A 13,200-nucleotide genomic window follows, 5' to 3' on the forward strand; every position below is an offset into this window, starting at 1 on the left:
CTCTTTTTTTCTTATCCTTTCCACCAATGGAAAGCTTCTCCCACATCTGGCAGTTACTCAGAACCATGCAGGGTTTGGCTAGCTTCATTATATCTTCTTTCAAAGTGCAGACATTTACCCCTAAATTACTGCAGAAGGTAAGCATTTGGTCCATCCAGATCATGCTAGCTCTCTGTTGCCCCTGCTTTAGCTTTTGTTTCTCTCAAGTACCCACCCACTTCCCTTTTGAAATTTTTGCTTTCATCATTGTCAGAGGTAGTGAGTTCCTGTATCTGACATGGAGTGTAAGTCTTACAGCGTGGACATAGACCCTTCAGTCCAACTTGTTCATGCCAATCAGGTTTCCCAAACTAAACTAATCCCACCTCTCAGCATTTGACCCACATCCCTCTGCATATTTGTTCAAATGTCTTTTAAATGTTGAAACTGTACCTGCAATTACATTTTCAGGATATCGTTACGTGCAAGGTTTGTAGCTCAGGTTGAGGTTTCGTTATGTGTCACATAGCAGATGGATTGCATGATGAAATCTATTGTCAGTTTACAGTCAAACACGATAGCTAGTTGTTCAAAAGAGCTGAGATAAATAATAAATCTTTTTGTGAATGTTTTGAGTATAGATGTTGGTCTGCAAACAGGCTGGATCCACACATAATTGTGGTTCATCTTTGATGAATGCATGAAACTTTTTACATCATCCTCAACAGACAGGACTTTGTTTTAAGGCCTCAAGTGAATTGAGGCAGAATAGTGCATTTCCTCAGTAAAAAGAAAACCAATAGGAATTGAGCAAACAAATCTGCCTCAAAGATATGCCATACCACTGAACAAAGACCCATCAAAATCCTTTGTTAAAGTTATCTTTTGACACGCAACATTTTTATGAATGATCAGAAAACTATTTGTTGCATTCTTTCATAATATTTTGCTATGTTCAAATTGGTGGTTGCACTTTCTCACAATCACTGCACTTTTGACATATTCTGGAACATGCTGATGTTGTGAAAAGTCCAATGAGAAATACAAGTCCTTTATTTCAAGAAACTATTTTAATATCTTGTAGCAGCAATGCATATGGTCTGTTGGAAGTGAATACCAAAATGTTAGAAGTCTAATGTCATAACTAGTGTACATTTTTTTTGTATCAGCAATGTTAAACCCACTACACTGAAGAACATTTATTGCACAGCCTCTTTCTAGTTTTCTGTATTTTTAATTTCAAAGATTAAATCACATTGTTTACTCTACAAAACGATTGTAGACAGGATGTACCTTGGAAGATGAGCTAGAGGCCCCTCAGAAATGCTTTTTTGTTTGATTAGCGTTGGAAATAGCACTTCCAATCCTGGAGGTCATCATGTTAAGATTACATGCTTTCCATTTGTTTTTTTAAAAACAGGACATATTCTGTCTCATTTCAACATTTTTGCTGTCTCAGTGTCTTTCATACTTCAGACTTCATAAAATTAAACACAATTATGGATTTTATATAATCAGTAGATAAGGCTAAATAAATATAACAAAAATAAGCTAAAGTACAATCAGAGAACCAGGAAATGAATTATACTAATTTTGTCTATATTGTGCTTGAAACTAAAGGTGCAAAGACTCTTAGCAATGATTTAGGCATTTTCTTAAGATATAACTCAAATCTTTTAAAATAAAGCTTCCCCTGCAAGAACGGCCAGCAATGCACACCAACCATTTGGCAACTGGAAAACTGAGTAGCACTGTACAAACAAGTTAATTTTGGAAGTTTAAATCCTTTTCCAGTGAACGCAAACTCAGTGCAAAACTGGCAGTGACCAGTTTTATCTCTCTCTCAGAAGATAAAAATACTTGATATAAGAAATCAAAATATCAGAGGCTCTAATGAATTTGGCATTTTTGAATACATTGAGAAATAAATTATTTTATATCTTAAACAAAAACATACTGAAAAGGTTTTGTGATATTATATAGAAAATGAGAATCCCAGCATAATCATTGGTATTTATACTCTCAAACAAAATATTACAAATCAAATAATGCCTGTCATTCTTGAGTATAATATGCAGGCTTAAGCATACACACTTGCAAATTTTAAGTATTTGAAACTTCATTTTTGTATCAGCTCTTGTACTGCATCATTTAAAAAAATAGTATTATGGCTTATATAGGAGGATAAAATCTGAGCCTATTAAAATAAGTGGGTGGTGTCTCTTCATGTTAAACAGAAACAGGTAAAAAGTGATAGTCTGAGGTTTGACATGTTCCGTTTCCCTTTCAACTCAAATAACTGAAATCTAATCCAGATAGACGGAAATGAAAACTGTTTTTAGATTCTATGGAAAATAAATGCATAGTTTTAATCAGTTTTGAGTGGCCTTCCTCAAGAAAAAAAAATCACGGATTACACAAAGTGAAATCTGAATATAGATATCAAAAAAAAATGGAAAAATTCAGACCGATTGTATGAATGTTCTTTTCAGATTAGGTTCAAATCATACCTTAAGGTTTTTTTGCATCTAGCTTTGTTGAAGGTGATTTTCAACTACATCATTCCAACATTGTATTGCAAATACAGGGTAGGTGCTGCTTTCTTCAACTCAAGACATAGTTCAACTTCACAAGTATAAGATTAGCATTTGTATTGTATATCAAACTTTTAATATCAAATAACAAAGAAAGGTCACCCAACTCCCATGGATTGCTTCTTATAACAACATCAACAATATTTTCCATAGAACAAAGTGGCAGAAAACTCCTTGATCTTAGGGTAAATATTTAAATCAAATACTTCAAAACTCAGAAACATAAAACATATCCAGTACATCTCAAAGATCCAGCAAGCTGTTTTGATGAGCAGAACAATGTTTTAAAAAAAAAACAAAAGGTAAATTTCCAGTTAAATAAATATAAAGAAATGCTGGAAATCTGAAATAAAAACAAAGCGCTGGAGAAACCTAGCAGGTCTGACCTTTTCGGTTTCAATGTGCAAAGATGCAAGACCTGCTGTATACCACCCTCCTCATCTCCATCCAGGGCTCCAAACAATCTTTCCAGGTGAGACAGAGGTTCACCTGCCTCTCTTCCAACCTAGTTTACTGCATCAGGTGCTCCCTACATCAGGTAGACCAAACATAAACTTGGGGAATGGCTCACAGAGCTATGCAGCAGGGTCTGCAGGAGCCTGATGTCCCAGTCACTGCCAATTTTAATCCCCCCCAACCACTCTCTTTCCAACAGGACCATCCTTGCCTCTTCCATTCCAAAACAAACCACAGTGCAAATTGGAGGAACACCACCTCATTTTCCGCCTGGGCAACCTGGAGGACTCAACATTCAGTTCTCCAATTTCAAATAATCTCCCTCCCCATAGCCCAACTCTCTTCCCAGCCCCTCCACCTCCCTTCCACCAGACTCATTCCACCCATTGACCAACCAGGTCATACCCTCTACATGTCTTCACCTATCCCCACTTCCCACCCTGACCCATCACCCCTTTATCTGCAGCTCCCTCCACACCTACCCCCAGTCCTGAAGAAGGGTTACACCTGAAACGTCGACTTCTCCACCTCCTAAGTTGCCTGGCTTGCTGTATTCTTCCAGCCTTCTGCCTGTCTATTTTGGATTCTAGCATCTGCAGTTTTTTTGTCTTTTCAGTTTCTCCAATATTTTCTATTGTTGTTATTTTTCCAGTTGTAGTTTAGTCTTGTGTGATCTCTTTAGATTGGACCAACTCTAGTAGGAACAATACTAATTACAGGGAAAATTTTGGGTATCAACAAAATCAGAAATGGGGGAAGAGCAAAATAATGCCAATGTTGTGGTCAAAAGTATGTGATTTTATTTTATGCCTTGATTCTCTTGTATTTTTTTAAGCAGGTATTCCATCTGTAGATTCAGGTTTGGCTGTCCTTTTCTTGTTTTTTTGCTGAGTATTCTGTACCTCTCCAGTTTTTCTTCCTTGTATTTTCTCTGCGCCTCTTCCTTTTCTTGTTGACGTTTTTCAGCTGCCTTTATGAGACAATTACAAAGTTAACAATTAGATCTCAAGTAGAGTCATAGTCATAGAGTCAGACAGCATGCATGCATACAGACTCTTCGGTCCAACTAGTCCACGATAAACATAAGTTCAAATTAAACTAGTCCCACCTACCTACTCCTGGCCCATATTCCTCCAAATCTTTTCTTTCATGTACTTATCCAAATGCCTTTTAAATGGTGCAATTGTACCCATATTCACCACTTGCTCAGGAAACATCCACACGCAAACCACCCTCTGGAAAAAATTTGCCCCATATGTCTTTTTTTAAAATCTCTCCCCTCTCACCTTAGACATGTGCCACCCAGTCTTGAAATTCCCCATCCTAGGGAAAAGACGACTACTATTAACTCTATCTACACCCCTCATTATAGTCTGCAGTGGGATTAAGAGATTTATGACAATCCTTTGCAAGCACTCTCTGGCAAAACATATAGTACATCGGTATAATTCAGAGTCTCAAAAGCAGTTGTTGGAGGCTGTTTTTCTTCTTAAATTATTTTTTATGGGATGTGTGCTCCACTGGGAATGTTTACATTTATTGCCCATTTTTAATGGTCTTTGAGAAGGTGATGGTGAGTTGTATTCCTGAACTACTGCAATCCACATGATGTGGTTATGCCCACAGTGCTATGAAGGAGGGAGCTACAGGTTAGTTGTTGATCAAAAGGATTCCATAGACGCTTCAAATTTTGGAGAGAGCAGTATGTTTAAACAGATAGCAGATGTTGGCTACTAATGAGGTCAGCACCTGGGAACTGGTTCCAGCAAGTCTGGGAGAGAATGTTTGCTCCAGCAGAGGCAGATGTTGAACAGTAACTGGAATCTCATGAGGAGACAGTTAGTTTGTCAGGAAGAGACCAGAGTTTTGAACTGGGTTTGAACTAGTTCTGGGTGAAGGATGTTGATGCAGCAGTGTGAAGATCTGAAAGGTCTCTGCCAATCTGCCTGTTATGAGCTATTGGAAGTTTAGAGAAAAGAAAGTAAGTTTTAAGTATTAATGACTTCCTTTGAATGAGTTGAAAAAGTTACCTTGATCCACAATTTCAGAAAATCAACCAAGAAATAATCATATATGGCTGTGGAACAACACATTATGAAAACCACTTAAGTACCTGGCCAGATTTGTTATTTTCTTTTATTTATCCCTTAACTGTAGTTTGTCTAGCTTTTGTTCAAGTTACAAATTAGCATTGAGAATCCCCAGAGTCTGGGATTGATTATTAAAAAAAAAAGTCTGGTTAGCAACCTTTTTGATCAATTTTGAGGGTCTTTGAATATTTTAATTTCACTGTGTCCTGAATGCAGAGAGAGGAGACCGATTTCGTTCGGCTGTATCCTTGTCATAACATGACCATATTCATTATGGTACTGTTGATTTGAATTCTTACAAGAAGAATGCTTGATATCTTAATTCAGAACCATAAATACATATGAGTACCAGCAAAAACACTTAATTCAAAATATTCACATTTTCTTTCCAGTTATCATAAAACTAAATGATTGCTGGTTATGTCAATGAAATATGTATTAATTCTACACTTCAAGAATACCCCAGGATTTTGCTTTTCTAAAACCATGATTAGAAATGTAATCTAAATGATAGTTCATAGAATCACAGGTCAGATCCAGGAAACACTATGACACTTACCTCTCTCTGTTTTAATTTTTCCGCTTGCTTTCTTTCAAATTCTTCTATGATCTTTTGATATGATGACTTAATCTTTCTCCTAAAATCAGAAAGTAAGGGATATTGTCTGCATTTAGATAAATATCTTCAGCCTCAAGTCATCCACCAGATTTTTCTTCCAGAACTTTAGTCAACTCTGTCCAATTTTACAGATTTGTCCAATGTCAGAATCATGGAAATTTCAGTAGATGGCTATCAACTGTCCCATTCTGCTAGGTCCATATCAGAATTACTGAGGAGAAACCCATCTTTTGTGTTATCTCATAAAAAAAATCTTACTGCACTCTAAAATAACACCATGAGAGACAGAAGCAGAAGGAGGCCATTTAGTCCACTGCTCAATGAGATCACAGATGACCTGAAAATCCTCAACTTCACTTTTCTGTCTTCTCCCTTAACCCTCAATTTCCTTATGATTAAAAAGCTACCTCTGCTTTGAATCATGAGTGGTTTAGTTTCAATAGCTGCTGTTGCATATTTAAGAGCCCTACATAAGAGCCCTTCTAAGATATTTGTGTAATTTTAGTAATAATCATGCACTTACACTATATTATCAATTCTTCAAAAGTTGAGGCTAACTTCTACTCTTTCCCCTCTGAAATTGTTTCAAAATGTTGATCACACAAATAAAGCTTAATTTCTGCCCTAATGAGCATAGACCTAGCTCCTTAAACCTCTTATTTGGTAGTAATCCCTGGAACCATTTTAGTGAGTTTATGTGCTCTTCTTCCACAGCTTTAATGTCCATTGGAAATATGTTGCCCAGAAGTGCACCTGACGACATAAGCTGTTTTGCAGCTATTCCTCATATCTGCATTGCTCTTATATTCAACATTCCTACAAACAAAGTGCAGAATTCTGTTTACCCTTCTGTTTTTCTCAATTTTGTTTTGGCTTCTCCCATTTTACACAAGATTGCCACAGTTGGTAATCACCCTTCTCTATCTCCTCCAGTCAGTTACGTCTTTCTTTTCCAATCCTGTGTTTCAATGTCTTTAAAAAAAAAAAGGAGATAATTTTCTAGTGGTACTTTTAATCCAGAAATACAAGTAATGCTCTGGCGACCTGGGGTCAAATCCCGGCATGGCAGATGGTAGAATCTGAATTCAACAAAAACCTGGAATTAACAGTCTAATGATGACCATGAAACTTGTCTATTGTCAGGAAAAACCACCCATTAGAGAAGCAAACTGCTGTCCTTACCTGGTTTGGCCTACATATGACTTTAGACCCACAGCAATATGATTGACTCTTAACTGCCCACTGGGCAATTAGGGAACTGGCAATAAATGCTGGCCTAGCCAGTGATGCACTCATCTGGTCAATGAAAAATATATTTTTGTGGTCCTAAACCATTATAATCTTCTTGACCATGCCATCACCATTTACTTACTTCAATTTTCTCTGTCCTCACGAAGGAGGAGAGAGAACCTGAGATGACACAAGAATATGCAAATAACCTAGACCAAATTAATAAACCAGCCTCTGACATAAGTGGTATTAAATGAATAGGTTTCAATTTCTTCGTGTTATTTCTCTAACTAACCTATAGCCCAGCTGTTCTTCTCAACTACGGTTATTATAGGTAATAAGTGGGTTTCTTCACCGTTGGTATGAAGTTTTTTATTAGTATTTAGCATGGTTTAATATTTATTACCAGTTGGTAAGGCATGGCAAACCAGAGTATCTTAGTTCCTTTGTTATTTGCTTCTCCAAAACCATGACCACCAAGGATAATCTAATAGCTTACCCTTTCACCACCCCTCCCTCAAAGGGTCCATTTCGGTCATTTGCCACCATCAGCCCCTCACTGCTTCATAGTATTTAAATTGTTTTGGCCATCTGTTCCCTGAATTGTTTTCAGTACAATAATACATGTCATTTTTAAAAACGTCCCTTAACAGTAGGCCCAGAGCTTTCAGTTCCTCAACTCCAGTGAATTTTAATCTTCTGCTCTCATTGTGCTTTCCCCTCCACAAAATATACTTTATCTATTTATCGGAATGGAGTTACATTTGCCATATTTAACATTTGCCCAATTTGCTTAGGTTTTCCTTTAATCTATCAAAATAAAAAAATACTCAATGACATAACTTGCATAGTTAATACTATTTATAAACCTGAGATGACACAAGAATATGCAAATAACCTAGACCAAATTAATAAACCAGCCTCTGACATAAATGGTATTAAATGAATAGGTTCACATCTGGCAGATGTCATTCAACATGGGCAAATGCAATATTTTGAACTTTGGACAGAAATCTCCAAGCCCATTTTAAACTACTTCATTGGAAACATAGTCCAACACTGTAATATGTCACTGCAGAATACTAATTGCCAAGTATCATATGGCAGCAGTTAAAGTAAAACAAAAGTTCAAACAGTTCCTACATTACAATAATGAACACACTTCAGAGGTAATTAATTGATTATGAAATGCCTTGGGGCAACCTGAGATTACAAAAGGCCCAACAGAAAAGTGAGTTTTTTTTTAGATTAGATTAGATTAGATTACTTATAGTGTGGAAACAGGCTCTTCGGCCCAACAAGTCCACACCGACCCGCCGAAGCGCAACCCAATTCAAACCCATTCCCCTACGTTTACCTCTTCACCTAACACTACGGGCAATTTAGCATGGCCAACTCACCTAACCTGCACATTTTTTGACTGTGGGAGGAAACCAGAGCACCCGGAGGAAACCCACGCAGACACTACGAGAACGTGCAAACTCCACACAGTCAGTCGCCTGAGGTGGGAATTGAACCCAGGTCTCTGACGCTGCGAGGCAGCAGTGCTAACCACTGTGCCACCATGCCTCCCATGCTAACCACTGTGCCACCGTGCCGTTCTTTCTTTTCACATTAATTTCACAACTTTGGCATTCTTTTAAAAAAAAAACATACCTTTTCCCCCCCTCTGCTTGTAAAGTTGGTTGATCATTTGTTTCAATTTCTTTCTTTTTGGCTTTCTCTGATTGTTTTTTAACAAGCTCTTCTTCAGCTAGATACAGGTGCCGCAAATGATCTGGGTAATTCTCAGTAAACTGTACTTCTTCAGTACGCTTTGCTTTCCTTTCTTTTCTCAATATTTTCTTATAGTCATGCTTGATCTTTTCCTTCTGTTGGAAAGCAAAGCCTTGCCCTGTAAGAAGATAATACTATTAGAAGTGTATTAGCATCCTGATTACCTTCTTTCATTTGCTATCAACCTGATAGTAATACTGAATTTATAATTTCCTTAGTCATCACAATTTATAGAATTAACATGACTTTTCCCACTTCTGAGAAGATAATGAGAAACTTGGAAGGACAGCACAGTAACACACATTTCATAATGAACTCACGTGGTGAGCACAAATATTTAAATAAAGGGAAAAGATTAATCACTAACATTTTAGACAATGTGCTTTTAGGAAACAATTTGACAGACTACTGAAGTTTCTGAAGGAGTTCACCCAGTTTGAATAGAACATAATTTTACTTTGTTGATCCTGTCAGTCCAGTTAAGTTAAGGTAGCGGATAAAATAAAGGAAGCATGCTTGAATAGGACCTTAAATAATAGTCATAGTGTCATACAGCATGGAAACAGACCTTAGGTCCAAGTAATCCACACCAACCATGTTCTCAAACTGAATTAGTCCCACTTGCCAGCATTTGACCCATATGCCCCCAAACTGTTCCTATTAAATGACATTTGGATAAATGCATGAAATGTTGTAACTGTACCAGCATTCACTATTTAACTCCAGACATAAACTATTCTCTGTGTAAAAAGGTTGCCCCCCTTGTGACCCTTTTAAAACTTTCTCCTATCACCTTAAAATTATGCCCCCCTAGTTTTGAACTCTCATACCTTAGGAAAAGACCCTTATCAGTCATTTTATCCATGCCTCTCATGATTTTATAAACCTCTAAGGTCACCTCTCAACCTCTTACACTCCAGTGAAAAAAGCTCCAACATATTTTTATAACTTAAACCCTTCATTCCTGGCAGCATCTTGTAAACTTTTCCAAACCCTCTCCAATTTAATAATAACCTTCCTATAACAGGATTACCAAAACTGCATACAATACTCCAGAAGAGGCCTCACCAATGTCCAGTACTACCTCAAATGTGATAACCCAACTCCTGTGGTCAAATATCTGAGCAATGAAGGCAAGCATGCCTAAATGCCTTATCAACCATCAAAGAATTATGAACTTGAAACTCCAGGTGTCTCTGTTCTACAACACTACCCATGGCCCTACCATTAATTGTATAAATGCTGACCTTGTTTGTTTTAATTTTAACTTCAGTTTTAAATTTAGACATTTGTCACATCTCATTGGGTAATGCATTGAAAATCAAGCCCTACAATTCCCAGAGTCATCGCAAGTTAAAAGATTTTAAAAGTACTCAGAATTCCCCAATTAACTTGTCTTTTAGATTAACATTGATAGAAAGCATGAACCACTTTCCATCATAATGAGAATTACTATTCATTACAAATTAATACTCTATTTGCAGATAAACAATTATGAACTGTCAGCAATAACTCTACTCATTAAAACTCTAATCCCCTTATAAACTCACCCCTACACACAGAGACAGCAAAACAAAATGTGTGATGGGCAAAGGGAAAGACGAGGAAGGCAGTTCAATAGTTCCTATTCACAGGACTCACTGAGATAGTCCTTTTTTTGGCTTGACAGTGCATGCAGCTCCTTGATTCTCTCCCTCAAGATACTTTCTCTTGCTTTCAGGGGGCTGGTTCACACTTAATAAATAAGCTAAGGACTTTATAAGAGCCACATCTTACAGCAGCTGAAGGAAAAAGGAAATACCCTTCAATTTTTAATCACAGAGAAAAGAGTTCCCTCCTGTCCTTTCTGCAATGCCATGACATTTCCCAAATATACACGCTACCAAGTCATTCAGCTATCTGGGAGCCAATCACATAGTGTTGGCAAAGGCAGAAGACCTTTGTCATTGATAGCTAGTCAGCAGTCTACAGACAAATCAGCTATTTATTGCTGGCCAAATTTTAATGTATACACAGATGCTAGGCAATCACTACTGACTGAATCAGCAGCTGTGTAAATAGCACTTACAATATGTCAGGTTACTTCCTTTTAAAGTACAGAACTGCCTGGGGTTTTAAAACAGTTTATTTGCCCAATTTCATCCACAAAATACAAAAAAATGTCTGTATACATTTGATGTTCATTTTTCCAATAATTTATTTTAAACTCTTCAGACAAAAAAATCCCCTGCTCCTACCAAAATTACATAGCTCCCTTTGCCCTCACCCAGTAATGTTCATATTCAACTGATCTTCCTTTGGGATTTCCCTCAACTTATAGCTTGATGGCATCACTACATAGATTCTTTTCCTCATTACCCACAAAACTCTTTCCTTTTGAAGATATGCACAGGAAATGCAGCACCTTTCACCCATTCCATTCACACCATCCACATACCCAGTAATTGTCCCAGGTGAAACAGTAATTTACTTTACTACATTCAATTTAGTATACAGTTAGTCACTACTCAGAGTGCAATCTTTCAAACATTAGGGAATACTTATTGGAAATACATACTTTGCTATTGAGAAACATTTTTGTTCAGTTTCAGGGTGACTAATGCTTTCAGCGACCTCTGATTTTAATTATCCACTGCATTCCCAAACTGACCTGACTTCAGCTTCCAAACTTCAAGTGGAGTTCAAAGTAAATCTGAACAGCACTTAATTTTTCCATTAAAGACTGCAAAGTTTCTTTGGACTCAACATTAACCATAACACTTCTGATGAAGGACTTATGCCTGAAACGTCGACTCTCCTGCTCCTCAGATGCCACCTGACCTGTGCTTTTCCAGTGCCACACTTTTTGACATTATTAACCATATCTATTTCATATTCTAACAACTGCCCCCAGTTTTTCAGCCAACAGCTGCCAGCAAAAATATTACTACTCCTGATTTCACTCACACTGGGCATTTTTTTTTGTTTCTGTACTTGTTATTATCTCCTTTTACTCTGGCGGCACGGTGGCACAGTGGTTAGCACTGCTGCCTCACAGCGCCAGAGACCCGGGTTCATTTCCCGCCTCAGGCGACTGACTGTGTGGAGTTTGCACATTCTCCCCGTGTCTGTGTGGGTTTCCTCCGGGTGCTCCAGTTTCCTCCCACAGTCCAAAGATGTGCAGGGCAGGTGAATTGGCCATCAAATTGTCCGTAGTGTTAGGTAAGGGTGTAGTTGTAGGGGTATGGGTGGGTTGTGCTTCGGCGGGGCGGTGTGGACTTGTTGGGCCGAAGGGCCTGTTTCCACACTGTAAGTAATCTAATCTAATCTCTTCTGTATCCCATGCTATCACAGACCTTCATTTTTGCTCTTTTCCAATAGGAAATTATGTGATGCCCTAACAGGTATCTTGAATTTCTTTACACAATTATAGTGACATGAAATATTTAGAGTGCCCCAAATTTGCAAGGTAACTGAATTTAACTAAGTCATAAATAGGGTCACCAGGCTAAAGAGGGGGTGAAATCATCCAATGTTCCTCAACCTGTTTGTCATCATATGAAGCAATGCTCATCGGGATTTATAATCAATCAGTTCAGTTATTAATACACTTCTTTGAGGCAAGTCTGAAACCTTGGCTCTTGGCTCAGAATTTAGGGCCATTAGCGCTGTGCTGCAAGATACCCATTGGAGGACTGCAGGGCATGATGATGGCATTAATAACCGCAACTATTTACTATCAATGCCCAAGGTGAAAACTGTCACTTGGGACGAATTCCTAAGGAGATAATGGCTAGGAGAGACTGGTAATTTTCGATATTTTTAGCAGTTGCAATGAACCACGTGCAGCCTCCGAGCTTGTTCCAACAATCAATAAGATGATGGTAAATCTTGGTGGGTTTGCTGTGGATTGATTGTTCTGATTATAAGTTTTAACCCAGTTATTATTATCGTTAATGCAAGTGAGTGAAGGGTGAATCAAAAACAGAAACTTCTGAAGAAGGGTCACTGAACCCGAAACGTTAACTCTGCTTTCTCTCAGGGAGTTTTGAGAAGATTTGTCTGCTTTCTCTCCACAGGTGCTGCCAGACCTGCTGAGTTCCCTCAACAATTTCTGTTTCTGATTTGTTTGGGGATTTTTTTTCTCTCTCTCTCTGAAGTGAAGAGTGAAACGGGCGGATCTCGTGCCTTTGAACCGGCGCTGCGGCCACAAAAGAAAACGCAAAGGGAGTCCTCACCTTCTCTAACATTGCCCCAACCTTTCTTGAAGTGACTCGCTCTCCACCGCTGCTTTTGTTGCGATCTCTGCCGGCCGCCGGGGACAACCTTCTTCCGAAAGGAGCCGCCGTCTCCGCTGCTCGAGCCGGGCGCCATGATGGCGACGTCATCAACCGGCGACGTCATCAACCTGCGACCGGGCGCAAGGAAAGAGGGAGACGGCGGTTGCGAGCGATCAAACCATCCCTGACTCCCGGGG

At 38.4% G+C, this 13,200-nt stretch overlaps 1 protein-coding gene across 1 annotated transcript; it reads right to left on the reverse strand.

Annotated features, from left to right (window-relative positions):
• Positions 1-1,030: 1,030 nt before the first annotated feature.
• LOC140457886 (thyroid transcription factor 1-associated protein 26-like) lies at positions 1,031-13,142 on the reverse strand. The gene is made up of 4 exons (XM_072551629.1): positions 12,962-13,142; positions 8,625-8,862; positions 5,679-5,757; positions 1,031-3,999 (listed from the first exon to the last, which is right to left on the reverse strand). The coding sequence occupies exons 1-4, from the start codon at positions 13,125-13,127 to the stop codon at positions 3,829-3,831; spliced, it is 654 nt and encodes a 217-aa protein (XP_072407730.1). The 5' UTR covers positions 13,128-13,142; the 3' UTR covers positions 1,031-3,828.
• Positions 13,143-13,200: the final 58 nt, after the last annotated feature.

Source organism: Chiloscyllium punctatum, chromosome 32 (genome assembly GCF_047496795.1).
Source record: "Chiloscyllium punctatum isolate Juve2018m chromosome 32, sChiPun1.3, whole genome shotgun sequence".
Taxonomy (NCBI): Eukaryota; Metazoa; Chordata; class Chondrichthyes; order Orectolobiformes; family Hemiscylliidae; genus Chiloscyllium; species Chiloscyllium punctatum.

Coding starts and splice junctions, on each gene's coding strand:
- LOC140457886 (XM_072551629.1), bottom strand. CDS start 13,127: ATGACGTCGCCGGTTGATGACGTCGCCATCATGGCGCCCGGCTCGAGC. Junction 5,758..8,624: donor CAAGCAGAGGGGGGGAAAAG/GTATGTTTTTTT, acceptor TTCTGATTTTAG/GAGAAAGATTAAGTCATCAT. Junction 4,000..5,678: donor AAAAATTAAAACAGAGAGAG/GTAAGTGTCATA, acceptor TGTCTCATAAAG/GCAGCTGAAAAACGTCAACA.